The following is a 26680-nucleotide window of genomic DNA, read 5'->3' on the forward strand; positions in this document are numbered from 1 at the left end:
AAAGTTAAATAACTTGCCCAAAATTAACCAGCTAGTAAATGTCTAGGCTGGATCTAAACTCAATCTTCACAACTCCATATTCAGCCTTGGATCCATACTGTGAAGGGCTTTAAATGCGAAACACAGAAGTCTGTACTTTATCCTAGAGGCAAAGGGAGCCACTAAAGCTTTTTGAGCAAGAGAATAAATTGCATGGTCATACCCATTATTTAATAATATAATTTGGACAGCTATAGGATGAGTAGTCTCTTTACTCTCCCCATCCACAACATTTCTTGCTAAACTTCCAGGAAATCCTGTAAATTTTTCCCCTAACAGTTACCTTTCCACTTTATTCTTTACAGAATTTTTTTTTAAAAACTAAATGGTTTGTTACAATTAAAGTCTATAAAATTATGAAAGGTATAGATACATGAACACAAGGTTGTTTGCCAAACCTCATGATAGTAAAACTAAACCCCACTGAAATCTATATAAATTAAGCACAAATAAAAGAATCTACTCTACACAAAACATGAAACTATTTCTCCAGTGAGGAAGGATATATAAATCTAAAGAGTGAAGAATCAACCCCTTAAGCTTTTGAAATGAAATATGTTAGAACAGTTAAATGTGCATATGAATAAGATGGACTGATATTCTGTAGGAGAGATGCCTGACCATTTCCTGTTTATAGTCTTAAGGCATCAGACAAGTCAGTTATGTGTTGGACCATCCAATAAATGCCTGATGTTTGATAATCTTATCCCATGTTGGACTTAGGTTTGGGAGCAGCTTGTTAGATTTAAAATGGTTGAAGGCCTTAAACTGTAACAGTTAAAAGAGTGATGTTATAAACTATAGTGAGTTAAGATGGTGGAAGATATAAATTGTGATAGATATAAGAGAGGGTGAGTAAATTTGACCACAGAAAATATGTTTCACTACAGTGTCTTGGTTTTTAAATCAAATATAAGGTGGTCGCCAGGGAAATATTCCCAATTATTCAAATACCCAAGTCAACTGGGTTTTATAGAGATTTTAATTAATACAAATGTGGAATTAAAGAAAAGAGAGAAAGAGAGAAAAAGGAAATAAGTATGAAGGGCCTTAAGCCAACATGGCCTAGACCTGAGTCTTAAGAGAGAGAGATCAGTCAGTCAGTCTTTTAACACTCACCACAAGGTCTGTCTAAGCAAGGATTCTAGTGACACCAGGCCAGCTCCATCTCAGCTGACTTCAGAGAGAGTTCCAGCCAGAGTCCTCCTTAAAGAGCCTTCCAGCCAGAGACTGTTCCAAAGGGCCTCTCTCCAGAGCCTCCAGAGGGACAGAGTCCCCTCAGAGGAGCTCCAGCGAGACCTCCTTAGAGATTGTCCTCCAAGAGCTTCCCTTCTTCAGAGCCTCTCTCAAGAGATTCTTCCCAAGCAATCCTCATCAGAGATCCTCCAAAAGGATCTTTTTTTTTCAAGAGATTCTGCTTTTTCTTATATAGGAGTTTTTCTCCTATGTCACCTCCCCTAAGTCCTTACATCTACCAATCACTGTAGATGTTTTCCAAAGGACTGCCCATCTGAATTCCTGCTAAGTCAACTAATCTTCTGAGTAAGTCTGAACCAGAAAAAATGCTACTGTGTCGACTAATCTCCTCAGTAAGTCTGAACCAGAAAAAATGCTGCTGTGTCGACTAATCTCCTCAGTAAGTCTGAACCAGTGAAAATACAGCTGAGTCAACTAATCTCATTAAGAGAAAACTTGCTCGACCCTTTTAGGTACCTAGCATCTCATTGTATCAATTCTAAAAAACAAGCATGGCTCAAAGAACTCCTTGCCTTATTATAAGCATGGGTCCAAGTACTTTCATTGTTTAGCAAGGAGTTTTCTCCCCTAAAGCAGTCTTAAGTACGGGTGGAGTAGAGGTCCTCCCATAGCAAGGATTTTTCTCCCCTAAAGCAGTCTTAAGTACGGGTGGAGTAGAGGTCCTCCCATTTCTGATCCTGGTGAGTTCTCACATCAAAATGGAGAATGTTTCCCAGTAGGGAATTTGTTCCAATGGAGTATTATTCCTCAATGTGGAAATTTTTAACATTCACAAGTCTGAGAAATTTCAAGATTTAAAAGCTCCAAATCATACCTAGACTACGTAAAAATAAGGTATTAGACTGGGAACAATTGGCTGGCCCAGACATGTTCCAGGTGTGAGATTCCCACTTGCCTAGTAGTCTCCACTGGCTTAGAACCAAATATCATTTAGGAATAGATCAGTGGAATTGAAGTTAACCAACTTCATTGTTTTCATTGTCATTTCTATCTTTCCAATTCCTTTCTCCCTTTGTAACATCATGATACCATTCCATTTGCAATTCCTCCCTTTCTTCTTCCTGTTTCCCCTTTTTTCTAACCCTTTGGTTATTTTTCATTTTATTCTCCCATCTTCCTTTCCTCTTATTCCTCTAATAATAGTATATTCCTCCAGAGTTGTTTAATCTCACTGCTCTCAGAACCCTTACTATTTCCATGAACTCCCTGCCAACCACTCTTAATATCACATCCCTAAAATAGCTTCTACTGCAAATGGCTGTGCTCCTATCAGTCACTGCTTTCACAGAAACACTACCATCAACCCTCCAGCTAGAGAGCAAGATAGAGGGACTAAAAGCTTATTTTTAAGCCCAACTATGTATGTGTCTGTTTTTCCGTGTGTACTGTTTATAGTCCCCCTATCTCATGTCTCCAGCTCGAGGGCTGATGCCAGTAAGGACTTATTAACATGATGGTTTTGCAACCTTCCCAGCAGATAGTCCCTCCCTTTTCCATCTGGAAAGGCAGCATTCAGCACTATGGAGAGCCCTTCATTACAATCCTTCCTCAGCTTGGACAGAGTAGTGGAAAGAGGTCAGTGTTGGTAGTTAAAGGGTTTGTATCTTGACCTCTGCTACATAACAACTTGCATGACATTAAATAAATAAGTCACCTTACTATCTGGGCTTCAGCTTCCTTACCTATATAATGTAGAGATTGGAATGGATGGCTTGAAATTCCTTTTAAACCCTAATTCTATGATACTAATCCTTCACCACACGAATTTAATCTTCATTTTCTTTCCATGTACCAACCTTCTAAATTTTTAAAGGAAAAAATGATCTGTGATAATGAAGACTGATAGAAGTCATCCATACCTGTCAGTACCTTTCAGAGAAAGTTTTCAGCTGGATAAAGATGATAAAATATTCTTCATCTGCTATTTCTCCTTTCTTTGTGGGAAACAGCAAAAACCAATAGGCCAAGTCTAAGTAATAATAAGTCCTGTTTTGCATTATTTAAGTGTATTGACTGACCAATAACTTTTTTAAATAATTCATTATAATTTTTGTTTAATTACTGCTTTGATTTCAACATTTTATTTTTGTTTCCTACATCATAAAATTTTATAATTAAGCTAGTCTAACTCATACATTTCACAGATGAGGGAATTGGATCCCAGAGCATTCTAGATTTTCTTCCACAAGTAAAAATTGTACTTTTATTTTTCAGTATAATATATCCCTATTTTAAATATTTTCTTTAAAATCCTTTACTGAGCAGCTAATCAAAATCCTACAAAAAATAGCATCCAGTCCTAAATGCAAAAAGATTCCATACTTGCTATCACATATGTATTCTTAAAAACATGGTTCATCAAATTTCATTTGAAAAGCATAGAATGCATTTTTCTATATTCACTCTATTAAGATTATTACATTAACGTTTCATACTTATATAGTCCTACATTTAAATTCAATCATATTTTCTTTCACCTTTTTTAATTGCATTTTTCTATTGAAAATATTTGCTATTTATGAACATCTTCTTTGGTGGTCTGTCCTAAGAAATCTTGCTTACGTATGAATATTTTGAATTAAAAATAAATGAAATTCCTTTTTTGCTGTCAGAACCAAATTGTAAAAATGCATTGCATGTCTTTGAAAATCAGTATACTCTATTAGGAGACCTGTCAATATAAAAAGTGCATTCCATTTCCACCTCTTGCTCTAATAACCTTTTCTATGTTACTCTCAGGCAGTTCACATAATCAGAGTATATTGTCAGCTTACTGGAGTTGGGGAAGCATGAAATGAAAATCGCGTTAATATTGATCCAGTTCTTTTACTTGCAAGTGTCCTTGATGTCCTTTCCATTGAACAATTACTGTTGGGGTTAGGTATTTTCTTCTGTTATTAATCAACCTTTAAAATTATTTGCAAGCATAACTGATCTGTATATTGTGTTTACCAAGTAAAATTATTACTATTTACATAGAATTTTAATTAGTGTTCCAAACACTAGCATACACCTTTACTTAGACCTTAGAAATCTTACCTTATTTCCTACTTGCTAGATTGTGGTACACCTGAATGAACATTATACTTACTCTCCAGACACAGGAAGAACACCTTAGAAAATAACTTCAAGTTTAGAAATACTGGGATTGTTACAACTATAACCTTATTTTAGTGCTTAATTTTGCATTTGATTTAATGTGAGCATTTTTAATGATAAGATACAGTATTTGTGAAGCAAATACATTATAAATGTGAAGTTGGAAATTGTTTTTTTATTTAATGATAATGTAGATAATACCTGTATTTATTAAATTAACAATACCTTCAACTCTTCATTGCAACTGAGTAGATACAAACAAAATACTTCCACTATTTTAACTATCTTTGTACTTATTGAATTTGTTGGTATTCAAAATGCTTTACAATGAGAATCAATTATGTTGCATATGTTATCATAAGTCAAAGTCCAAAGTCAAGGCATAAGGTATAAAAGAAAAAAGATAATTGGAATTTCTAGTCCTTTTTTTCTGATATGATATGGTTTTTATTCAGTGTTAAAAAGATCTACCTGTGTGATTGTATTAATCAAAAATTTGTTTCCTACAAAAATATTGTCCCTGAAAGTAAGATGTTATGATTATGTGTGCACATGCATGTGTGTATACATGCCTTGCTTATATGCACACATTTGTTTTTATGAAATATGTGTATATGTGCATACATGTTACATATATATACACACATATTTTATCTATAGAATCTTATTAAATCCTTACAACCATCCTGTAATGTAAAAACTATTATTTCCACCTTACAGATGAAGAAATTAAGGTACAACAATAGTAAATTTGTTGTCCAAAATTTTAACTAGGAAATTTTAGAATCAAAACTTGACAGCAAGTTTTCTCATTCCAAGTCCAATGGTTATTCCATTGTTGTTCATTCATTTCAATCCTGTGTGACAATTCATGACCACATTTGGAGTTTTCTTGGCAAATATACTGGAGTGGTTTGCTCTTTGACCCATTTTATAGATGAGGAAACTGAGGTACATATGGTTAAGTGACTTGCCAGGGTCATCCAACTAGTAAGTGTCTAAGGCCAGATTTTAACTCTAGTCTTCTTGACTCCAGGACTGGTGCTCTACCCACTGTTACCTACCTACTTTTTTCCTACTATACTGTCATGTAAATATAAGTACTACCTAATTTATTAAAAAATAAAAATATTTATTTACTGGTCAGTGGAGAATTATTATAGTGAATTCCATGTAGTGTAGTTACTAGCAATTTCTCCCAGAAACACGGTGGTTTAACATAAAAATACAGATAATAGGTTCTCTATACACAGTTGAAAGGCATTTTTTTAGCTTTGTCATGATAAGAATTATAAAACTATTTAGAGACTTTCAAAAAACTGATGACTTGGGTCTACAACAAATTTATGTATGTATAAGTTTGAAATTTTTTATAGAAATTTTGAATAGGATCATGTCATCCCCAATGCTGTAATCATTTTAGAATACATTATTCCAATATTCCTTGTTTTTAGTTATTATTAAATATCACTTTCCAGACTAACTTTTTTTAAATTTCCCATGGTTTTTAAACTAAATTAATATAATTTATTTAAAACAAAGTATTTATATTTTAAAATAAATTTTAGTATTTTTGTAACACTGACTTTATTTTGTCAAAACATTTTTATGCTCAGTTATAAAATGTAGTATATGAAAAAGAAACAGGAGCATTGCCTCGTGAAACTTATAATATTTTAAATATTACTCATATGGAACTAATTTTCCAATCTTCTAATACCTTTCTAAAGATGAAAGAAAGTATAGAAAAAATCTTGTCTACTTATTCTGTTACAGAAACCTTGTAACCTTGAAAAGGTTATCTTTTTTCATTTTCTCTTGATATTAGAGATATTAAATTCACAGTTAAAATAATACAACCAAAATTAGTATTCTTCAGAATTGTTTGACATTTAAGTAATTACAAATAATCAAGTCATTGCTCATTTCCTAAGCCATGCATTAAGAAAAACCATTATAAAACATTAGTATTCCATCACCAACATATACCACAATTTGTTTAGCCATTCCCCAACTGATGGGAAATTCCCATTTTTTTAGCTTTTTGATATTGTAAAGATTAAAAATTTAGGGGGGAAACTGAGGCAGGTAGAAATTAGTTTCTCTCTGCAAGGAGTATTATATTTTTAGAGGTTTATTAAAGGTTGAGGATTAAAGAAAATACAGAATAAGAAAACATGTGTCTAAGCCTTGGGCTTAGACAACCTAACCTACATTATGAAAAGAGCCGTGTCTGCTTGTAAGCGGAAACAGGAAAGAAAAAAAAGCTAAAAGCCTTTCCAATCAGGTTAAATACCCCATCTCGATCTCGGCCCAGGCAAGGTTACAAGGCATTTTGGGAAGTGAGCAAGGACTCTTGGGGATTGAAGTCCTGAATTCAAGTCTCCATTTTTTACATTTCTCCGTGTGATCATTTTTGGAAAAAAAATTAATTTTTTCCCCAAAAGGATCATGAAAACATAATCAACTTAAAGATTACAATAATGTGAGGATAAGAGGAGGAAAAAAAAAGAACAAAACCAATAATTGCTGGATGCATTGACAAAAAGCCAGTTAGGGGGCAGTCCCCTTTGGCATGAAAGTATACATACAAATAAATGTTCAATCAACCACACCCAAAGTTCATTCTTGTGCAGCTTGTGTTCTGGAGGCTTCTTCATGGTGTCTTCTCCAAAAGTTCAGTTTCTGGATTCAGAGAGGTATCATCTTTCTTTACCTAAAATTCTTCTCAAAAGGAATTTAAACTTCGTAATTTAAATAATAATATTTTTTACATTTCCCTGTGTTGTGGGTGATTGAAAAATACAGGATCACTTAGGGATGCATGGCTGAGGTATGAGGTGTATGAACCAATTGGTAAGAGAAATTAAAAAGACATCAGAAAAATCCAAATTAAAAAAAGAAAAATTTCTGGATGAAAATTTAGACTATCAAAGTCTTAAGTGTAAAAATTCCAAGTAAAAAGAAAAATAAATCTATAACAGGTCCTTGAATCAGGGCCCAATCAAACAATCTAAGCAAAGATGCATTTACCCAGTCAGTAGCCAGGACTACAGAAAGGTACCACTATGAAAGGCAGAAAAGGGACCAGATAATAGGAGCCAAGTAGGAGACAAGTTTTGAGATACTTGGTAGAATGTGGTACAAGGAAGACCTGCCTTTAATACATGTTAAACAGCCGCAACCTCACACCCCAAACACGTTCAAGTCCTCTTTGTCTAGGCTCAAAATTACATCAATCCCACCAGGATTGGTTGGTCTCTATGACCTTGTGCTCGATTGGCACTATGCAGTTTAGCTTTGTGCTTCTTTGGCACTGTGCAATGGCTCTTTTGTGTATATCTTGTCCTGGAATCAGACAGAATCATTAAGCAAAGTCCCATAATTTTTTTTAATGATTAGTGGCATAATTTTTATAGTCTCTAGCTTCTTGGGCATGCATTGACAAATGTATCTTAAACTTATAGTATTGAAAAGTCAAAAAGTTAAAGAAAATCTTAATACTGGTGACATGTGCTTCAAATATAAAAAAGGAGAGAAAAATAAAAAATACTGAAATAGTATATTGTGTGACAAGGAAATCACTTTAAAAGATTGATATATATTAATTTAAGGTCGCCAAGGAATTCAGCTATGTAATTCCTTAATGAAAACTCAAGTCAGCAGTCGACCTTTTATGGAGTTTAATTACAAACAGGAGGAAGAAAAGTATTAGAGAGAGAGAGAGAGAGAGAGAGAGAGAGAGAGAGAAGGGAATAGGGCTTAAATACCCCCTCTGTTTAGGCTGGGCCAAAAGGTCCAAGCCCTTAGATAGCTGAGGCAAAGGAAAGAGATCAGTCCCTATCACTCATGTGACTAAAATGGAGAAACAGTCTCAGGGGCCTCCACCTCCAGCTTCCTTCAGAGCAAGCTTCTCAGAACACAACCTCTCAGAGCAAAAACTCTCCAACCACCCTCAGTCCTCAGACCCCACTATCTTTAAGGAAACCATCCAAGTTCCCTCCCCTCAGTTCTCACATCTACCAATCACTATCCATGTCTTCCCTGTGCCAATGGTGGCTCTAGCTTAACCCAGGACCTCCCAGAGGTCTGTGGCTTTGCACATGTCTGTTGAAGGTCATATTCTCAATTAAATCTTGATCCCTTGCTGCAGCCCTTCCTAAATCCTGTTACCCTGAGCAGGGTGGAGATTGGAAGTTCCAAGACCTGGTTCTGTCATTCCAAGTATCTCTATTGTATCAATTCTAAAATCAATCATGACTCAAAGAACTTCCTGTTCTATGCTTAAGCATAGGTCAAAGCCCTTTCCATTGTTCAGCAAAAGGTTTCTGTCTTAAAGTAATCTTAAGTAGGGAGGAGAAGGAACCTCCCATGCCAATGGGGTTCACATTCTAATAGACTATCAGTAAGAAATTTTTCAAGTATGAAATTTCCCAATGGTGAAATTTCCAACATTTATAAGTCTAAGAAATTTTAAGGTTTACAATTGCATGTGCAAGAAAAATATAGTAACAAAAGAGTTTTAAAACTTCAAAAATATAGCTTATCGTCATTGACACTCTGTGTCAGCTAAGAAAATATAGAATGCAAGGCTTTCTCACCAAAAATGAGATCCATTTCCTCTTCATATGTGGCCATGATCCACTGTGAGTACAAGCAAATGAATTGAACAAGGTAACATTTTTCATTTTTAAAGAACAGTAGTAAAAATATGCTGGATATCAATATCCCCAAAATTCTCAATAGCCCAATTAATTACAATAGCAAAAAAACACAATCATATTTCACATAAGTTGCTGTATGGCATTTTTAAAAGCCTATGAACAGATGGATATTTGTCACAATTTTTATAAACATAGCAATCTTTCAACCTTGGTAATAAACATATTTTTAAACAAAGTAAAACTCATCTTGGGTTAAGAACATAATCAAGAAATATCATTCTGGTGGAAGTAGTGAGCTGAAGAGTATAAATGAGAAGTGCTCCTTTTTTGGAGGCTTTTTAGGGGTACAAATGCCCTGAGATTAACTGCCCCAACTTCCATTCACATATTTAGAAATGCGGGTAGGTTGGGGGTTATAAAATGCATTTTACTTCAGCTACTAGAATTGGCCTTACCTCATGGTAGGGGCAGGCAAAATAACCAGAGATTTAAAAAAAATCCAAAAATCATATTTTAAAAACCCTTAAAATCAGTTGAAATTTAGCACATTAATTTTTCCAAAGGTTGTTATAGCAATTGTAACCCATTCTGATGAAGTCCGTCTATCCTCTATGTGACAATTTACAAAGTCAAAAATAGAAAGGCTGTTTTTTCATATATGGGCTTAATTACAATGATCTCAATATGGTTATAGGGGAAAAGCAACAGAATTTAGCAGTAGTTAACCCAGTACATTAAAATGATTCAGTGTAACAGAATAATATTGAATGCAGTAATATATGAATTTAAAATCACAAAGTTAAACCTTAAACAAAGCAAACAGTAAAATGCAATAAAATACAGAGTTTTTTTTTATAAACCATTGGAGTCTGAAATGCCTTAAAATTCATAACCTCCAGTTTCTTTAAGTTCCTTGGGTTTTTATCCATTTAAATGCCTATTGTCCCAAGGCAAAGTGATAAGGGGTAAGCAATGAGGGCCAAGCGATCTGCTCAGGGCCACACGGCCATGAAGTGTCTCAGGCCAGATTTCAACCAGAGATCTCCTGTCTCTGGGCCTGGCTCTCAGTCCACTGAGACACCCAGCTGCCTCCCCAAAGTTAGATAAAAGGTTGTACAGAGCTGAATATTTTCCCTGACACGCAGGTGAAGTCAATAAAAGGATCAATGCAATTAAAAGATATTCTTGTAAAATAGCCATGCTTTTAAGTTCCTGCTTGGAAAAAAAAAAAAACCTTTCTTCTTTCCCTCTTGTCTCTCTCCCTCCTAAGCTCTGATCCGCCCACATGGAGCCCAATCCTCCCATGTGGAGCTAATACCCCCGTTTGTTACCAGCTAGTAGAAATGAGTCCTGAGCAATGAGTGATCTGCTACAAGACTAGAATTTGTTGGGCAGGCAAGTCACCAGGTGATTGCAATCTAATTTGAATCAGGTGGGCCTGGTAAGCCAGAGAGAACACCAGGGTGAGCAGCGCCAGGACAGGAATGCAGACAAGCAACAGGACCATCAGCCGGAGCGGGCAGCCGGGGTGGGCAGGTGAGCTGCAATCTGGGTCAAAACAGCAAACCGGTCTGGAGCAGATGGCTGCAGGCAGGCAGGGAGAAGTGGCCGAGCTGGGTGGGGTGAGCTATCTAATGGCTGGAACGAGCAGCAGCTTTGCGAGGGTAAAAAAAATCTTGACCAGAGAAACGTGACTTAAAAAAAATTCCTAGGCAGTAGCTATTAAAGGCTGAACTGAAGATCAGTAAAGAAAAGAATCAGAAGATTGAGAGTATTTCGTTTTCCCGACATGGTACACCAAACTGTAAAGATTAAAAATTTAGGGGGGAAACTGAGGCAGATAGAAATTAGTTTCTCTCTGCAAGGAGTATTATATTTTTAGAGGTTTATTAAAGGTTAAGGATTAAAGAAAATACAGAATGAGAAAACACATGGCTAGGCCTCAGGCCTAGACAACCTAACCTACATTATGAAAAGAGCCCTGTCTGCTTGCAAGCAGAAACAGGAAAGAAAAAAAAGCCAAAAGCCTTTCCAATCAGGTTAAATACCCCATCTCGATCTCGGCCCAGGCAAGGTTACAAGGCATTCTGGGAAGTGAGCAAGGACTCCTGGGGATTGAAGTCCTGGATTCAAGTCTCCGTTTTTTACAGTATATAGATCCAGTAGTGATATTACTAGGTCATAAAGGTATACACAGTTTTATACTCCTTTGGGCATATTTCAAAATTGGTAGACAGTCTTCTAATAATAAACCTTATCAGACTTTGGTTAACATGTTCTCAGATGCTCAGACCATATTGAAGCCTTTCCATCGTGGCATGGGATCTATAAAAGTTCATGTTTATTAATACAGTCTTCAAGAACTATCATAGTAGGTTAGAGTTAAGTAGAGTCATGTTAGAGATAGATAGAAAGAAAGACAGACAAGACAGATAGGTAAATGTAAATCAGACCTATGATTTTATTGTTGTAGACTATACTTCTATCTAGACCTACATGCATGAGAAACTTCCTCAATGAAGATGGCACTTGTTCTTCAATTTATACATTGGGGTAATGAAAGGTTAAGTGACTTGCCCAGTGTCACAGCTAGTTTATATGAGATAGATGCATGTATTCACACATATATAACTAATGTAAATGAAATATACATGAGGGATTTATTATTTCCTTGCTATAGAATTCCAGTTGGAACTCCTCCACTAATGCAGATGTCTGTAACTTAGCAGAAAAGTTCTAGGGAATTTACCTGAGGAATATAGATGTTAAATAACATGCTCTGAGATCAGACAGCTAGTAAATATCAGATGTAGGATTTGAACCTGGTTCTTCTTAAATGTAGACTCAGCACTTGACCCACTTAAACACCCTGCCTCTAATTATAGATTAAAAAATAGACATAAATTGTGACCACCTGAAATAACTGACATTTTAGCAATTCATTCAAAAGTAATGAATGGCAATTTATAACATTTGCCTTTGGTATGGAAACAACTTACAAACATGTATTCACTTTTTAAAAATCTGAAACTGAATGACCTAAATAAAAATATTTTATTGCTCTCAGGCACTGAAGAAGATGTACTGAAGTCAAAGAAAACATTCAGAAGTCAAGCTGTGGTGAACCAGAATGCAGAAACTGAGCTCATGCTAGAAGGAGATGATGATGCAGTCAGTTTACTTCAGGAAAAGGAAATCGACAACCTTGCAGGTAATGTCTTGATCTTTGTCAGACATGTAAAGGATAAGGCTGTTTGGCTTTGTGTGTCTCTGAGTCTGTCTATGGAGTTATCCATCTACATACATGCATACATACAGATGTGGATGTGGGAAAGCTGTGCCACAACTACATATTGCATTTCCAATTTTTATCGTGGTCATGAAAAATGTATGCCCGTGACTTAGTACATTATATTCCTGGCATTAGAGGAGGTCTACCATCTTATATAACAAGTTCTACCCTGGTCATAGAAAAATCATATTGCAAACTATGCATATTTTTATACAAATCCCTATCTTATATACGCTCTCTATATAGTAATTACTGCCTCTGACACAATGCTCTTTCCAGCCACAGGAGTTTTTATTCCATTCCTTCCTCTTTGCCTTTCTCTTTAATTACTGTCCATTCTTCTTGCTACCCAAGACGTGCACTAGCTTTTCCAGGGCAGAGTCTGTGGTGACAGGACACATTAGCATGAAGTGTGTAGCTATTGCTCCCTCTCTCTGCCCAGGTCCACCCCTGCTGCTCCTCCAAGTTGCATTGCTGGTTCTAGGTCTCACTAGCATTGCTTCTAGCCTTGTTCCATTTCATCATACATCTTCCAACCATCAGTCCCCATCTTATCCCTTCTTTCAAGCCCTTGGATCTATTTTTAGGTCCCCCTATGTGTACTCTTAGACCTTCTTTCCCAAGTAGGTCTAAGGCCAAAATGAGAATTTAAGGGAGACATTTTTGACCTTTACTTTTCTGTAGCTTCTAGCAAGTTAAAACTGAAAAATCACAAAAAGAGTTTTATGGTTTCCTCAAAGGCAGAAATTATATCCAAATATCAAATTTGTGTTTTATTCTACATCAGGAATGCTTTACCTTAATATTTCAGTTATTCTATCTCAATATAATTAATTTCTTTGTAATGCTACTTTTATGATATTTATGCATTTAAAACTTGATTCTGAGAAGGGTTCTTTGCTAAAGGAGGCTAACACAAAAATCATTAATCTACATCCTAACTGTGTGACCCTAGGCAAGTCACTTAACCCTACTTGCTCAGCCCTTAACTGCTCTTCTGTATGAAACCAACACTTAGTATCAATTCTACAACAAATGGTTAAATTTTTCTTAAACTATTCTATAGTAAACCTGGGAGTGGCAAAACCCTAACTAGAAGTAAAGTGTGATAACTATAGAAAGAATTAATAGAGAACCTTTCTAGAATGGAGACTGTAGCCCTTAAATTTCCTGCCTGGAAGAGGTCCTACCCATCCCTGCCCCAGTCTTTTATTTCTAACCTCTTACTAGCTTCATCCCTCCTTTGAATTTCCCTATCCCTAGCTGAGGAGGAAAATGGTTTTCATTTTTATGTTCATATCCCTAGCACTAATCACAGTGTTTTGCATATAAAAAGTATTCAATAAATGCTTGTTGAACTGGAGGAATCCTTTACCCGTGTTAACCAGAGGAGGCCAAAATACTGCTATAGCATAGAGGACTTTTGTTTCTGGAAATCTGAGTTGAAACTCAGAATTTATTTTCCTTCATCCACTAATTAAGTGTTTTATATGTTTAAAGCATTTAGTGGGATACTCAGTACTTTTAGGAGTATTGATGTGTGGCAGTTAATAGACACAGTGCCAGGAAGGATGATACAATATCTTGGTCTTTTCTCAGCTTCTTGCACAGTTGGGACTCAGTGAGTATTTTTTAAATTGAATAGAGTATACTGTAAGCTTTACTGGCATTGTTTCTGTAGGGAAAAGTGTTCTAATGGAAAATGAAGAAAAATTATTTTAAATTATCTTAGGAATGAAGGGTGGTGACAGAGAAGAGTGTTGCTTTGTGACTTGTTATTTAATGGATAAGATATAACTAAATGTCAGATATATAACAAACAATTTATCATCACATCATTGTTATCATTTGAAAAGGACACAATAGAAGATTTGTAACATGATCAAGGAAAAAAAGAATATATTCCTGAACTTGAGTCATGAATACCATATTTAGTATTAGCTTAACAGCTGAAACATACAACAATGCACATACATGACTTTTGAGAGGTTTGATAATACATAGATTTTTGAACTTAAGTCTTGGCATGTCTTTCTTGAGTGATAACCAGAATTGTGCAAAGAACTTTAGGTTTATATTTGCTTTAATTTTGTGCAGGCTAAGATTATGGGGTTTTTGTTTATCTCTTAAATCCTAGTTAATGCCGCCCGGTTTTGTGTGTAGGAGGGGGGAGGTTGTTTTGTTTTGGTTTTTGCCCTCTTGGATATTAAATTACACTGATTGATTTCTTAATGGAAAAAGTCTACAGTTACTCCAAGATCCCTCTCTTAAATCATCACAAAATATAAAATAAAATCAAAGCCCATTTTGTAAGCAGAATTATTTTTTTCTAATAGGAGAAAGGCCATCTACCACCTACTGCCTATTCATGTAGTTCTGAGAACTTATGGATTTTCTTTATTAGCCTAGCATTTTACTGTATAAAATGGCTAAATATTGGTTCATTCTCTGCTTGTTTCCTCCTAATCCAGAAGAACCCCAAAAACTCTTTGATCTTTTCTCTAGATACTCTTTCTCTTGGTAACCTCATCTGTTTCCGTGAGCTTATTTCTCTATAGATGACATCTAATAATTCTGTATATTTAGCCTTTAACTCTTCCCTAAACACTAGTCCTGCTTGTTTAATGACATCATGACTATCACATAGATATCATCCAGGAACATCAAACTCAACATGTCTAAGGTTTGCACCAGTTTCAAAAGCTTTCCAGTGTTAACAATTATGCATGCTAGAAAGTGTCTCTACTATCTTATTGGTATCATAGTAATTATATTAAAAGAGTTCTTTATGATGTGAAATGTTTTCAGGATCACCTTGAAAGTTAAATTAAATATCACTTCTTGCTCAGTCCACTTTATCATTTCTCTCTATTTTTCAAAGAACTTTGGTAAATTAATAAAATAGCTTCATATGGAAAAGATATTGCCTTTACCCAAATAGGTCCTTATATTCAATTATTTTACACTTTTTTCTTTATTTTTCTAGACATTTCTGTAGTACTTTATAATATACAAAGTTCCTTCCCAGTAACCATGTGATGCAGTTAGCATACATATTATTATCCCCATAAGGAGGAAACTAAGCTTCCAAGAGATTTACATATTAGGGCCAGAATTTCATTTGTAGTTTATTGGCTCTAAGACTGGCTTTTTCTACATTCTTCATAGTGTACCATTCTGCCTCAAGTAGCCAATTACAAAATTTGGCTGGTATACAATTCTTAGAGCCAGCTTTGGAGAAATATTCTTTACAGTAAAATTGTAGAAGAATAAAATCATTTGGACATTTGTTTTGAGGTTATATAATAGTACTTTATCTGTAGTACCAAATGTGCATTAATGTACAAATTAGACCAGTCTTCCTAAGGAAGCTTCATTTGGTATCATGTTTCCATGGAATACATGGAATTATGTAATATAACTTCATTCTAAATTTACAGTGTGCTTGAAAGATAAAAAGCTGAACAGTAATACCAAGTTGCATTGTTAATTGAGAATACCCAAAGAAACAGGGTATGCTTGGGGGGGAAATTGGTAAAATACTGTTGCTAGGTAAGTAGAAGGGAGAAGTTATCTTTGGCAGGATTGGGGGGGTTGGGGGTTGGGGGGAGGGCTGAATAGAAAAGCCCAAATAAATCCAAAAGCAATCTAACTGAGAAGAGGAAAAAACTATACTGAACACCCTCCTAAAAGGAAGGCCTTGGAGTTCAGGGCTGTGCCCTCCAGTAAGAGGGTCAGAGTATACTGATGAAATATGCGTACTCACCAGCATTTAGAGAAAAAATATAACAACAAAATTCAATAAACATTTCTTAAATGACTATAATGATCCTTAGAACTATGTTAGGGGTCAGATAAAATAAAATATTAGGTCTGATTTAGTTTCTGCATTCGTTGAGTTTCATAATCTAATAAATTTGCTATTTTGACAATTCCATAGTCAAATAACCCCTGTAAATATTTACTTTGAGGCTTTGTATTATTAAGAAAGGGGTTATTTGACTATGAGATTGTCAGAATTTCACATCTTTTAAAATGGTCCAGTGAGAGAAATAAAATTATTTTCATTCAAGAAACTGGAAATAGAAAGTTGAGATATTGTTTACAATTTCTGAGACTCAGAGTGGGGTGTAAATTATCAGCTTAGTATTTCTTGGTTTCTAATTTTGTACTACTTTTAAAGATTTTTCTTTAATAAATATTATTATTATTAATATATACTTCTAAATGTAAATTTTTAGAGATTTATGGTTTTTAAAATGAAATAATTCAGAATGACAGATTAAATATTTAAAAATGCAGTATCTTTAATAATGGTTATTATTGACTTAAAAACCACTGTTGTAAGAATAAAATTTTCTCCTTTCCCCTTATTTCCAAGATCCTTTTAATTGTTGTTGATATAGAAATTAAAGGGTTATAGAGACTATTGAGGTCAAGAAGTTAGAAGATTATTCATTAAAATATATATAAAATATTCAATAAAAAATTCAGGATCACAATATGTAGAGGACATAAGGAATACAATAGGATGTAATATTTGTACTGAAAAATAATACTTTGTACATCAGTAACATAAGAAATTAGATTAATCCTCAATTCTGGTTCTTCCTAATAATTTTAACAATTGTCATCTCTCTGGATAAATAGATACATAATAGTATGTTGGTTTATAAGCTACTCTGTTATTTTCATCTCATGCCTGTTGATGGATTATTTTAGAATATTTAGATGCAATTTAAATAAAGAATTTTTTCTTTTTTAAATTTGGAAATTTTTATTTAATTTAGAATTTTTCCCATGATTATATGATTCATGTTCTTTCCCTCCTCTCATCCCAACCCCTCCCATAGCCAACATGCCATTCCACTGGGTTTTACATGTGTCATTGATCAAGACCTACTTCCAGATTATTGATATTTGCACTAGGGTGATCTTTCTGAGTCTACATCCCCAATAATGTCTCCATCGAACCATGTGATCAAGCAGTTGTTTTTCTTCTGTGATTCTACTCGCACAATTCCTTCTCTGAATGTGGATAGTGTTCTTTCTCATAAGTCCTTCAGAATTGTCCTGGTTCATTGCATTGCTACTAATAGAGTAGTCCATTACATTCCATTGTAAAACAGTGTATCAGTCTCTGTGTATAATGTTCTCCTGGTTCTGCTCCTTTCACTCTGGATCAATTCCTTGAGGTTGTTCCACTTCACATGGAATTCCTCCAGTTCATTATTCCTTTCAACACAATAGTATTCCATCACCAACAGATACCACAATTTGTTCAGCCATTCCCCAATTGAAGGGCATCCACTCATTTTCCAATTTTTTTTTGCCACCACAAAGAACACAGCTATAAATATTCTTGTCTGAGTCTTTGTACTTATAATCTCTTTGAGGTATACCACCTGGCAGTGGTATAGCAGGATCAAAGGGCAGGCCGGCTTTTAGCACCCTTTGGGCATAGTTCCAAATTACTATCCAGAATGGTTGGATCAATTCACAACTCCACCACCAATGCATCAATGTCCCAATTTTGCCACATCCCCTCCAACATTTATTATTTTCCTTTGCTGTCATATTGGCCAATCTTCTCGGTGTGAGGTGGTACCTCAAAGTTGTTTTGATGTACATTTCTCTAATTATTAGATATTTAAAACACTTTTTCATGTGCTTATTGATAGTTTTGATTTCTTTATCTGAATATTGCCTATTCATGTCCCTTGCCCATTTATCAATTGGAGAATGACTTGATTTTTTTGTACAATTGATTTAGCTCCTTAAATATTTGAGTAATTAGACCTTTGTCAGAGGTTTTTGTTATAAGGATTTTTTCTAAATTTGTTGCTTCCCTTCTAAATTTGGTTGCATTGGTTTTGTTTGAAAAAAAACTTTTTAAATTTAATGTAATCAAAATTATTTCTTTTATATTTGTAATTTTTTCCAACTCTTGCTTGGTCTTCAAATCTCTCTTTTCCCAAAGATCTGACAAGTATACTGTTCTGTGTTCACCAATTTATTTATAGTTTCCTTCTTTATGTTCAAGTCATTCACCCATTCTGAATTTATCTTGGTGTAGGGTGTGAGATGTTGATCTAAACCCTAATTTCTCCCATACTGTTTTCCAATTTTCCCAGCAGTTTTTGTCAAACAGTGGATTTTTGTCCCAACTGCTATGATCTTTGGGTTTATCATACACTGTCTTGCTGAGGTTATTTACCCCATGTCTATTCCACTGATCGTCCCTTCTGTCTCTTAACCATTACCAAATTGTTTTGAGAACCACTGCTTTATAGTACAGTTTAAGATCTGGTACTGCTAGGCCCCCCTCCTTCACTTTTTTTTTCATTATTTCCCTTGATATTCTTGATCTTTTGTTCTTCCAAATGAACTTTGTTATAGTTTTCTTCTAATTCAGTAAAGTTTCGTGGTGTTTTGATAGTTATGGCACTGAATAAGGAAATTAATTTGGGTAGGATTGTCATTTTTTATTCTGTTAGCTCATCCTATCCAAAAGCAATTAATGTTTTTCCAATTATTTAGGTCTAGTGTTAATTGTATGGGAAGTGTTTTATAGTTGTGTTCATATAATTTGTTTGTCTTGGCAAATAGATTCTTAAGTATTTTAAATTGTCTAGGTTGATTTTAAATGGGATTTCTGTTTCTAACTCTTTCTTCCAGGATGTATTGGAAATATATAGAAATGTTGATGATTTATGAGGGTTTATTTTGTATCCTGAAAATTTGCTAAAGTTGTTGATTATTTCCATTAGCTTTTTAGTTGATTCTCTAGAATTCTTTAAGTAGACCATTATATCATCTGCAAAGAATGATAGCTGGGTCTCCTCGTTGCCTATTTTAATGCCTTCAATTTCTTTTTCTTCTCTAATTGCTACTGCTAGTGTTTCTAGTACAATGTTAAATAATAGAGGTGAAAATGGGAATCCTTGTTTCACTCCTGATCTTATTGGGAAGACTTCTAATTTATTCCCATTATAGATGATGCTTGTCCTTTAGTGTTGAGGCTGCCAGATCATGTGTAATTCTGATTGTTGCTCCTTAACACCAGAATTGTCTCTTTCTGGCTTCTTATATTTTCTCCTTAGCTTGGAAGCTCTTGAATTTGGCAATTGTATTTCTGGTGGTTGTCTTTTGAGGATTTAGTGTAGAGGGTGATCTATGTAGTCTTTCAATATCGATTTTACCTTCTTGTTGAAGAATATTCATGGAAGTTTTCTTGGATAATATATTGTAGTATGATGTCAAGGTTTCTGTTTATTTCTAGGTTTTCAGGTAGACCAATGATTCTTAAATTGTCTCTTCTAGTTCTGTTTTCCTGGTCAATCATCTCAGTGAGATATTTCATGTTTCCTTCTATTTTGTCATTCTCTTGACTTTGCTTTATTAATTCTTGCTGTCTTGTGAGATCATTAGCTTCTAGTTGCCCAATTCTAGTCTTTAAGGACTGGTTTTCAGCTGTGATCTTTTGATTTTCCTTTTTAGTTTGGTCTATCCTGCTTTTCATGGCTTCCAGCTATTTGATTATAGTCTCCAATTTGCTTATCATTTCATTTTATTTCTGAGCTCCTTTTTCTAAGTGGAAGTTTCTATCTTTTAAACTGTTGTTTTCTTTTTTGAACTATTTCCAACTTTTCTTGCCAAGTTTCTTCTATTTTTCTAATTTGGTTCATCATCTCAAATCCGAGCTCTTCAAGAGCTTGTGATCAATTTCCATTTTGGGGGGAAGGTTTGGTTGTGTTTACTTGTTTGTTGTCCTCTGCTGTCTCCTTTGTATTCTAGTTTTTTCTTCACAAAAATTATCCAGAGTCAATGCCTTTATTTTGTTCTTTTTGGTGGTAATAGATTGTGTTTCTTGGGAGTTGGCCGTTGCTTTTTACTTCTCTTCCCAGCCAGAGGTCTGAGTGAGGAGGACAGTCTCTCTATGTATGGAGCTCCTGAGAGGTTTTTGCCCTGAGGCTATTTTTGAGTCTCTAGTGTCTGCTGTGTGAACCCCTCTCTGCCCTATCTACACCCAACGTCTACATTCCTCAGCCTCCTGCTGTCCCAAGTCTCATTGCTCTCTGGGGTAAATCTGTGGTGTTCTCAGCCAGCTCCTGAGAACCTAGAGATTTCCTCATACTCGTTCTGACTCTGGAGTGCTGGGTCTAACTCTGGCATATTAGGTGGGATGGGGAAGGGGTAATCAACTTGCATTTTGGTGGGAGTTATTTTATCCCCTTATAGCATGAAAATCCCCAAATCCTACCTACTTTCAAGGCTACATCCTATAGTAGAGCCTCTTTGTTCATCTGTTTTGAGGGTTTTGTCCTTTTGAGGCCCTCTATAGCATTCGGTTGAAAGGAGAGGAAGAGCCTTGCATCTACTCTGGGGCCATCTTAACCTGGAAGTCAAGAATTTTCTTTTGCTTATAAGTGTAATAATTAAATAGTAGAAGACATAAATTGTGGCAGATATAAGAGTGGTTGTTAAAATTGACCACAGAAAATATGGTTTCAAGCCAGTGTCTTGTTTTAAATCAAATATAAGGTGGTCACCAGGGAAAAATTCCCAATTATTAAATATACCCAAGTCAGCTGAGTTTTATAGAGATTTTAATTCATACAAATGAGGAATTAAAGAAAGGGAGAGAGAGAGAAAAAGGAAATAATGAGAAAAAGATAGGCTGGCCCAAGCCAGTCCAGGCCAGCCCAGGCCCAAGCCTTAAGAGAGAAATCAGTCAGCCTTTTATCTACTCACCACCAGATTTGTCCAAGCAAGGATTCTCAGCTTTGGCCAGCTGCAATCTCCAGAGAGAGTTCCTCTGAGCCAGCCTCCCTGAGACTGTCCCGAGAGAGAGCTTTTCGTCTCCTTATAAAGGGAATTTTCTCCTATGTCACCTCCCTAAGTTCTCACATCTACCAATCACAGTAGACGTTTTCCAAAGGACAGACCATTCTTAATTCACACCTAAGAACGCTTAAATTTTTTATTAAGTTCACACCAGAAAACCTCTGAGTAAGTTCTCACCTCTTTGCTCCTTGCAAATTCACAAGTTGCCTGACCTTTATAGGTATTTAGCACCCTTTTGTATTAGATCTAAAAATAGGCACAGCTTAAGAACTTTTGTCTTACTATAAGTATGGGTTTAAGTATTTTTCATTGTTCAGCAAGGAGTTTCTTCCCCTAAAGCAAGCTTAAGTAGGGGTGGAGTAGAGATCTCACATTCCTGATCTAAGTTCCTTCATTGTTTAAAATGGGGAATGGTCTTAACCAAATCTTATGAAGTAGGGTCTGAGAATTTATTACGGTTCACATAAGGAACATTTATATAGTCTTATAAGTGCAAAAAATTTTACTCTGAAAATTGTTCATTTTCATTTGATATACAAATAGGCCAAATGAATAACTCAAAATAAATAAGTTTGTTTCAATAAGTTGAAAAACTGGTATCAGTTTTTAAATATAATCATGATGAAAATGCTACTCCTCCTACATCTTTCTTTTTTCTTGAGTTTTCAGATTATAATAAAAATATCTATTCCACATAGTTACAGAATTGCTTTTTAAATTTCTTATTATCTATTTCAGTTTTAGCTCCTTTCCTTTCCAAGATATTTATTCAAAAGGCAAGTCATAAATGATTGCTAATTACTGCTATAGCATGCCAAAGATATAGAATGCCAAAGATATGCCAAACAAATAGTTTTAATATTCATAATGCCACATTCTTATTTTTGTTGACTTTTCAAAATTTTAATGAAGTCACTGAAGCACAATTACATTTATGATTTCCTTATCCATCTAAAAATTTAAATTTGCTAACCACATCCTTTTCTTAAAATATGAAATTAATACACAAAAATTTTAGAGGTGATTTCAAACTGAAATTACCATAATTTACTTTTGATTCAGGCTTGGCTATGGGAGTATAGTTTGTTTATTTCATGGAAGATAAAGTATAACTGAAATTTACAATTGATTAATTTACTATGTGAAGTTAGAAATACTCTTCAACTAATGGAAAGATTCTGTGTCCCACACATGACATACAGTTCATTTGCATTAGAATATTTTTTCTCCCTTGGCAGATCTGGCAATAATGAGAAGTGATATAGAATTGCAGTTCATTTGAAATCTCTATATCAAAATTCAGACTACAGTTTTCATAGGCTCTTGAACTGTAACTAAGTTGCTTACATAAATCATGTGTCATTTAACATTATTATGATGATGATAATCCTTTTTCCTATTATCACTTAACATTATAATTACATTTAAGTACTTTATTGAATTTAGTATCTCATCATATGACAAATATTTTCTCCACCATTGCAATTCAGAACGTAAGCCATGCCATCACATTCTGTTTCAAGTTCATCTATAATCTCTTCTTCATCTTCATTCTCTTCTCAACTTTTGTAGAGACTCTACCCAATGTGCTTTAGCACATTAGAAGGTAACAATTAGCTACCTTCAGAACATCTCCCTTTTTCTCCTTAACTTCCTACCACCCTGGTGCAAGCTTATCATCACCTCGTGACTCATAACAATAGACTCCAGATTGATCTCCCTACCACAAGTTTTTCCCTATTCCATTTAATGCTCTCTTCAGATGTCAGTGATCAGGTCTTTCCATGTCATCCATTACTCAGTAAACTCCAGTGGCTCCCTATTACAACCAGGATCAAAAATAAAATTCTCTTTGGTATTCAAAGCCCTTCATAACCTGACTCCCTTCTACTTTTATAGTCTTCTTTCATCTTATATCCCCAGGAGCTCTGCATGTACTCCAGTGATACCAGCCTCTTTTCCGTTCCTCATGCACTCTATATTCCAATTTTCATCATTCTCACTGTCTATTCCATGCATGGAATTCTCTCCCTCCTCATCTCTGTTTCCTGGATTCCTTCAAATCCCAACTAAAATGGAAAATCTTATGCATGGAATATTTTTAAATTTCTCTTCATTGTAATTTGCCTCTGTTGATTATACTCAGTTTATATAGTTTCTTTGTAAATAGTCATAAAAAATGTTGTTTCTCCTATTAGATTTTTAGTTCCTTTATAGTAAGGACTCTTACTTTTCTTTATATTTCTTGATTTTAGCATAGTTCCTGGCATATAGAAGACAATTAATAAGTATGTATTACCTCATTTGCTGAAATTTCTTACATATTACTACTTACAATGTTTCTCAGCAATTTAACAATATATATCCTCATTTTATTTAATATGCTTACATATAATTCCCCTCCATTTTCATTAGCAATCCATACCTCTAAGTAGTATCAATAAAACATAAATGTCAGAATGATGGCTACAGATGGAGTATAAGGGCTCATAAAAACATTTTCCAGGTGTTTTACCAATCTAACCCAAATGACTTTAAGCCAAAAAAGGTTATTAGCTTAGATTTAGGGAAAGCTAATCTAAAAGGATTCAGAGGCAAAGAAATGTAGAATTCCATAGAGCATATTAGTGTCAGGAAAATTCAACCCAGGAAAGATGGGAGATATTCAACAATGAAATTCTGAAGACATAAAAGGAAATAATTTAATGAAGAGGGAAAATTGGATTTATCTGAAGACTGATGTGAATTCACAGTGGACTTAACAGACTTTTTAAAAATGTCCAAATTAGGAAGCAAGTTAAGGTTATAAGATAAATGGCATCATCCTGTAAAAACAGGGTTTAAAATGTTGCTGCTTAGAATGAGTTAAGATTGATATAATAGCACCTTTTGGTAGAGCCAAAAGAGTTTTTAGCTACATTTAGAGAAAAGACAATAGAAGAGAATGATACCTTTGCTTTGAGAATAGAGGATGTTCACTAGCAGATGCAAAGCTGATCAGTTCTCTTTTTGTTTCTGCTTTTCCTGCAAATGAGTATGATCTTTTTGGAGTGACAATAGAAATGACAAATAGGAAGTTAATATCCAAGATATATGAGATAGGATGGAAAAATTAAGCCTGGCAAGTGAGGGACAGGAGTGGAGAAAGTTTAGCTATCTTCCAGTAGTATTTGAAGGATTGTCATATGGAGGAGGGATCAGACTTTAATATAGAACCAGCATGGAAGTTGCAAAAAGTCTAATATAGACTTGGTATCAAAAATACATTCTAGTAATTAGAGCTGTCCAAAAGCTGATTGAGCTACTTCAAGGGGAGATGGGTTCAACCTCAGAGATTTTCAAGCAAAGACTTTTAAATCAAATCTTTTCTTGCTTCCTCAAATCTCCCATGGCTCTTATCCCCCACACCCTCTCAACTAATGACCTTATCTCACTTCACTGTTGGGGGGGGGGGATGGGGGGGAGGCCCTTCACCAAGAACTTCCTCTTTTACCCTCCTCATCTCACTTCACCCAGCTGCTTTCTCATTCATCCCTGTTTCATATGAACAGGTAGCTCTTCTCCTGCCAAGGCTAATGTTCTGTCTATATACTAGTGATTCCATTCTATCATGCCTTCTCCAGCAGATTTCCCTCTTCGTAATGCTATCCCCCATGAAATTTCAGGTTCTCTCTTTCTTCTAGCTACTTTCCTCATACCTACACATACACATACCCCTACATTCCCCTACCTCAAAAATTTTTCACATGATTATACTATTCTCTCCTGATTTTCCTCTTGCCTGTCTGACTACTCTATCTCAATCTCCTTTGCTTGATTTTCATCCAGGTTGCTAATCTGTTTACCATTGTTGTCTCTCAGATCTCTCTCCTGGGCCCTCTTCTCTTCTTCCTCAATGATAGGTGTAATCCTTATCATTCTCTTACCATTCCCCATATCTATTCAGTTGTCATGTCCTGTTTCTAGCATCACAAAATCTCTGGTATATAAGCCTTTCTCTCCTCTGCCACTGCTAACACCCTATCACCTTATCATCTCACTCTTGGATTATTGCAAATTGAATTCTAGTTAGTGTGAATTTCAAAACTATTCCACCCTAAGCAGACCATTCTTTAGAAGATCTGATTTAGCTATTTCCTGATCAATAACAATAGAGATACTTGGAATAACAAAATAAAGTCTTGGAAACTATATTTCTCCTCCCTTCTTAGTTTAACAAGATTAGGAAAGTCTGCATTAAACTCAAGATTTAATTATCTGAGGAGATGGCTTTCAACAGACATGTGCAAAAAAAGGACAGACCTCTGGGCAGTCCTAAGTCAAGCTTGAGCCACCATTGGCACATGTGAGATTCAGGAAGTGAGGTAGAGAACAGCCTCTGGAGTTCTCGTGACTTCCTGTGGAGAGGGCTAGAGTTCAGTTCGATCCTGGAGATTGAGCTTGGAGGAGCCCCACAGACAGCTTTCCTTCAGACTAGTCACGTGAGTGATAAGGACTGAACCCTTTCTCTGCCTTGGCTTTCCAAGGCCTTAACGCCCGCTTTGGCTCAGCCTGAGCCAGAGTGGTTCTGAGTTAAACTCCTTTCCTTCTCTCCCTCTTTCCTTCTCTCCCTCTCTCTCTCTCCCACTAATATTTTCTTCCTCCTGTTGTAATTAAATCACCATAAAATTTTGGCAGCTGACTTGGGTATTTTATTATTTGGGATTTCCCTTGGCAACCATTTAAATTTAGATTTTTTTCAGTCTTCTGAGAATTAAAACAGTGAAACCCATAAACTGTAGTGAGTTAAAATGGTGGAAGATATAAATTGTGTTAGATATAAGAGAGGGTGAGTAAATTTTGACCACAGAAATATGTTTCACTACAGTGTCTTGGGTTTTAAATCAAATATAAGGTGGTCGCCAGGGAAATATTCCCAATTATTCAAATACCCAAGTCAACTGGGTTTTATAGAGATTTTAATTAACAATACAATGAGTAATCAAAGAAAGAGAGAGAGAGTAAGAAAGGAATAAGTATGAAGGGCCTCAAGTCAATATGGCCTAGACCTGAGTCTTAAGAGAGAAATCAGTCAGTTTTTTAACACTCACCACAAGGTCTGCCTAAACAAGGATTCTAGTGACACCAGGCCAGCTCCATCTCAGCTGACTTCACCAGAGAGCCTTCCAGCCAGAGACTGTTCCAAAGGGCCTTTCTCCAGAGCCTCTCTCAGGAGATTCTTCCCAAGTGATCCTCATCAGAGATCCTACAAAAGGATTTCTCCAAAAGGATATATATCTATCAAGAGATTCTGCTTTTTCTTATATAGGGGTTTTTCTCCCATGTCACCTCCCCTAAGTCCCTAAATCTACCAATCACTGTAGACGCTTTCCAAAGGACTGCCCATCTGAATTCCTGCTAAGTCGACAAATCTCCTCAGTATGTCTGAACCAGTGAAAACACAGCTGAGTCAACTAATCTCATTAAGAAAACTTGCCCGACC

General features: G+C 35.3%; 1 protein-coding gene and 1 long non-coding RNA gene across 10 annotated transcripts in view; one reads left to right on the forward strand and one right to left on the reverse strand.

Annotated features, from left to right (window-relative positions):
• NBEA (neurobeachin) overlaps window positions 1-26680 on the forward strand; it is an 829579-nt gene that overhangs the window by 568719 nt on the left and 234180 nt on the right. For all 9 annotated transcript variants that reach the window (XM_056794740.1, XM_056794741.1, XM_056794743.1 and 6 more), the window contains one exon: window positions 12127-12270. In XM_056794740.1, the coding sequence (XP_056650718.1) occupies window positions 12127-12270 (144 nt within the window). The remainder of the gene's footprint in view (window positions 1-12126; window positions 12271-26680) is intronic.
• LOC103102398 (uncharacterized) overlaps window positions 6012-26680 on the reverse strand; it is a 34185-nt gene continuing 13516 nt past the window's right edge. Inside the window, exon 4 of the long non-coding RNA XR_008911389.1 lies at window positions 6012-9039. This is a non-coding gene — a long non-coding RNA (uncharacterized LOC103102398). The remainder of the gene's footprint in view (window positions 9040-26680) is intronic.

This window comes from Monodelphis domestica, chromosome 4 (assembly GCF_027887165.1).
Source record: "Monodelphis domestica isolate mMonDom1 chromosome 4, mMonDom1.pri, whole genome shotgun sequence".
NCBI classification, from domain to species: Eukaryota; Metazoa; Chordata; class Mammalia; order Didelphimorphia; family Didelphidae; genus Monodelphis; species Monodelphis domestica.